Source organism: Penicillium subrubescens (assembly GCF_028828155.1).
Source record: "Penicillium subrubescens strain IBT 31985 chromosome Unknown utg000008l_segment0_segment0, whole genome shotgun sequence".
Lineage (NCBI taxonomy): Eukaryota > Fungi > Ascomycota > Eurotiomycetes > Eurotiales > Aspergillaceae > Penicillium > Penicillium subrubescens.
In genome coordinates, this window is record NW_026643158.1 from 1 (window position 1) to 4549 (window position 4549).

At 47.2% G+C, this 4549-nt stretch overlaps 1 protein-coding gene across 1 annotated transcript; it reads right to left on the reverse strand.

Moving 5' to 3' along the window:
* Positions 1–1268: 1268 nt before the first annotated feature.
* On the reverse strand, positions 1269–2016 carry N7473_011043 (uncharacterized protein; the record flags this gene model as incomplete). Its single annotated transcript, XM_057156982.1, has 2 exons — positions 1269–1703; positions 1765–2016. The coding sequence occupies 2 exons, from the start codon at positions 2014–2016 to the stop codon at positions 1269–1271; spliced, it is 687 nt and encodes a 228-aa protein (XP_057004276.1).
* Between the last annotated feature and the right edge of the window lie 2533 nt (positions 2017–4549).

A 4549-nucleotide genomic window follows, 5' to 3' on the forward strand; every position in this document is an offset into this window, starting at 1 on the left:
TGTCATAATCTGGTATCTGGTCGGATGCGAAGGGCTTTGACCGAGTTCATATACTCGCACAGTGGCTGCAGACCACTGCATAGATTCTCATTGGTAGGATGGAAGACTTCATTGACAAGATTGAATCAGCTGCCATACCTGCGCTTGCCACGGGGAGCTGCCCGCGAAAGAGAAATACAAGGACGTATCCCAGTGATTCCATATCATCTCTCCGCGACGGGGCATCCCCTTGCTGACGGAAGCGGCTTGAAAATACAATAGAACTTTCAGGGACTACTGGCTGGCGAGGTAACAGTTCCAGAGCCTGAGTAGCCCGGGCCCGATCAGAAGCATGCGTTTGAAAGACAGGTCATAGGCAATTTTCGCGGTTGCCGTCTCCGTGGATGAAGTTTTTTCTGTGTATAAATTTCAGTGTGGAAACCATCTGCTTTTCCAATGTCCCGCAATCTCTTCTGGCGAGAAAAAAGCCCGCTGCTTGCTAGTCGCGGTCTCCCCAGTCGAACTTGCACAGCGTGGTGAAGAGTAGGGCCCAGCCGCTCCAAAACCAGATAATATCGCCATCCGCAGGCATGTTCTCTTAAACCGGTGATGGCCGTGCCAATAAACTGATGGGACTCCTTGGCTTGGGCTCAATTGTCGGTATAGCTCGTATTCATGATGGAGGGTACTGCTCTGCGGATTGAAGAGCCTGGAGCCTCGCTCCGTCTTTACTGTGACCTTCCCTTCTTGGATAAATCTTATCAGACTCTGATGCAGAAGAGAACAGTGGTTGACAAACCGTGATTCTCGACCAGAGGGTCGGTGTCTGCAAGGAGCTCTTCCTCGGATAATATCCAGATGCCTTTTTTGTGTCTGGGCGTCTTTGCTTCAAGATATCAGCGACGTTGACGTAGAACATGGTCTCTTCGTACCATTTTCATGGCTCTCGCGTAGCCTTCTAGGTTGTCTGGCATTAGGATGTCTAAGTAGAACGTCCCCGAGCCGATTCAGATGGCCGGAGCAGGATAAACGTAGCCTACACAGACATGAGGAATAGGCAAGAGACTAGTGACGGATTTGTATTTTCGGATTCAGGTTCTGCTTTAAAAATTCCCGCCAAAGCTGTGCCCTAGCCCCACCTACTACGGTATATCGGTCATACGGCGAAAGAATCAACGGTCAAATTTGAATAGTTCGCTGTGATTCTTGCATTCTATAGTTGCGAACATTTGCAATTTGAAATCACGTGAAGATGGTCGACAAATAGCACGCAGTACCCACTGAAGAGCTCACTCTTCAAACCCGATTTCCACCGCTAACCGAACTGGGCCAGGCAATAGGGTTGCCCCCAATGCCCCCGAGCTCTGCGGTGGAATAATGTAGGCATTGTGAACAACCTTTGCACCCTTTGTTATGTATGAGCAGAGACCTTTGTTGAGAGCGGAGCAGATTTGCATGCCCTGGACCTCTAATTGTGCATATTGAGCTTGAATTGCAGAAACGTCGAAGCCAGACCAGCCATCATTTTCGGTGGAGCCAAAATCGAATTCCCCCCAAGTAGAGGCATAGCCGCCATATTGATCTTTGGGGATCGATGCCGCTTTTGTCATGGCCCAACCACCCTGGGAGTTTGGGGCAAAGGCAACGTATTTCGTTTGCCCGGCCGCCAGCGCGAAAGAACGACGAGGCATTACCATACCACCCGTCCATTCTACCGTCAGGGCCTATTTTGTTCCAGATAACCACTTTCCATTCCCCTGTTGGCGAGCCCGTAAATTTTGCGACATATTTGTATTTACTTGCTTGTTCGGGCGGAATGATGATGATGTTGCTTCCATAGGGCTTGCCGACGTTACCCACATACGTATCGCCGGAGCCACTTGGTTCAGTGAACCCTCCAAACCCCGATGTTGTATAAATCCCATCTGATGGGTAAGCCGTCCAGATTGTGGCAGATGAAGGACTAATCAAAGAGGAGGTTTGATGATCTCTATCAATGAGTGGACTTAGACTGCTACCTAGAGCCACTGTTGCCATGATTGCGGCCCATATTGACCTTAATAGAACTGCCATCTGGTTATGTATGGGCTGCTCCTATAATCCAGATGAATTGTCGTGAATGACAAAAGTCTGGCAGTTTCTCCGGGGAGATTGCTTTCATAGGATTTCAAATACTGAATAGCAGTTTCTTTTCCTTGTAAGCATTACCCTTTTGATTTTCTTGCTTTCTTTTTCCTTTCTTTTTCTCTTGTTATTTCTGGAATTCCTGCATGGTTCATATTTCTGGACTTCATGAAAATTATCTTCAGGCTGGATTTGGGCGTGTGGAATAGTCGCAAACCGCATTTCGTCTCAGGTGTTTCAAACCGTTTCGTATTCGCAAGGCCCCAAATGCTAGCGTAGAGGGGATTTTGTCTGGCATTAAATTTTATATCAGCAATTTTTGGACTCAGTCTGTCTATGGTTAGAGCAAATACAAATCCAGAAGCCATGCAGCCGGACGTTGGCCCTGGATAGGTGATGGATTCAATGCATCGTCCTTAGGCTGTGGTGGAGAAATCGCAAGGCGCGATTACAGTAGGTCAGGTCAATACGTCAGACCAAAAAGAATTTGATGGAAATATATTTTATCATGATACATAATTCCTTTTCGTTACACAATAAGGTCCTAGACATCTCCAGGGGTGATACGTCGGATGCTTCTCCTCAACCTATCTTGACCATTGGCAATCAGACCTAGGAACACTCAACACCCGAGCGCATTCAATTCATAGTGTGGCAGCTCATCGATGATAATCCACGCACATTCTTCTGCCTCGGCTAAAAGTTTACAGAGGCTCATTGTCGGCCCAGATGTACTTGATTGTGGCGTATGATTCACCCCATCCAATGGGTTGGGTGTATTGAGTACGGCGCGTTGTAGCCAGAGTAAATCCTCCAGCGTTTTCTTTAGACCAGGAGTCCGTTGAAGTGTCTCGGAAAAACCACCCGCATTGTGGTCAATATACTTGTGGATAATCAGATAGACTTTACGTGAGAATTTCGGCGTTGAACACTCATCCAGGCGTTGTGGGTAGTTCAACATATCTGAGTACGATAACTTTGAAAAATCCCCTAGCGTTTTCAATATATCTTCATGCTGGTTTTTTTGCAAAATCATCTTGGTCAATCACAACGGCTATTTGATGCCGTGATATGATCGCCTGAGGTAGTCCAGCTTATAACACCAGTAACAGTAGGTCAACTTAGGCCAAAAATAGACATGAATGTGTCCACACATCCATAAATGGACATGAAAGCGTCTTTGGCCCAGAATTTCTCTCCACAGGTCCTTAGTCACAATCCGTTCAAAATATCATTTACAGTACCTAAATTTCCTTCTGTTAAGTTACTGGTGTTAATGCAATGCCACCTCCGTGCCCCATAATCGAGCCCTGTTATCAAACCAGGCCTTCGTTTTCTGATATATATTTGTACTGCAGTAGCAAATTTTCATCTATATCGATGTTCCCTCCATGTTCTCAAGTTCCCTTAGCCGCTCACTGCACGGATACAATAAAAATGCAAAACTAGAGGACTCGTTTGGTATCACTGGACTGGTTGTCCAACATAGTTTGTAAGCAATTACGAGAGGGTGCGAATCATGAGGCGACAGAAGGAGGTGGGTCGCGGCCAACCCTAAGGCAAGCAATGAGTCTATCCCATGGTCCGTAACCTTCCAACCAGTCTTGGTTTTCTCAACAAAACTTGTTCCATGGCCAATGCACAGGAATTCTGGAAGCGAATCTCTCTCTAAACGATCTCGTAGGAGACGCTGGAGGCAGCGCCAAAAGAACATCATGTCTTTTAGTTCATCAATCGATAATCCGCGCTGATTACCCCAGGCAAATGATTCCGGAGGGTTATCGAGGACTTCACTCTGAAAACTGGTGCGGCGAAGAGCACAATTGTTGCATCCATCGGTAGCACATCCCTCCAACCAGGCTTTTTGACCTTGGAGATCACACTCGCGCCCTTTACCTGATCCGAAAATTCGGCAAAAGCTCCAGATCCGCCAAAGACCACGATGCATAGCGCTCCATTGTGGGTTTTGGTGATCCATGGGAGCCAGTAGCAGCACATCATACCGTTTCCTGTCAAATAACGGTGCCATTGGACACTGTGTGAGAATTGCCCCTGTTATGTAAGCACAAATAAACAACTCGTATGCGTAATGGTCGCAGTAGCTTTGGACATTCCAGTCTAATGATCTTCTTCTGTCATTTGATACAAGGTGCTCAAAATACTCCCACGATCCGGGCGATGGAGTCTGCCCCGAAGAGGAGGATAAGATCCCCATCTCTCTCAATTCCCACTGTTCGGGGTGCGTCCTCTTGAGCACAGATTTTGTTAAAAACAACCCAGTGGGATAGTCTGACAGGTTCACTCCGTGAACTCTAGCCCGCTCAAAAAGCTCATCCAACGAGGTGGCGCTTTGTAACATAAGGAATGGTGGCCCGTCGTCGTCATGAGACTCGCGTATCAGAACTCCGGAGGTCGTAGCTACTACGTCGTTTTGTCCTCCTGGCAA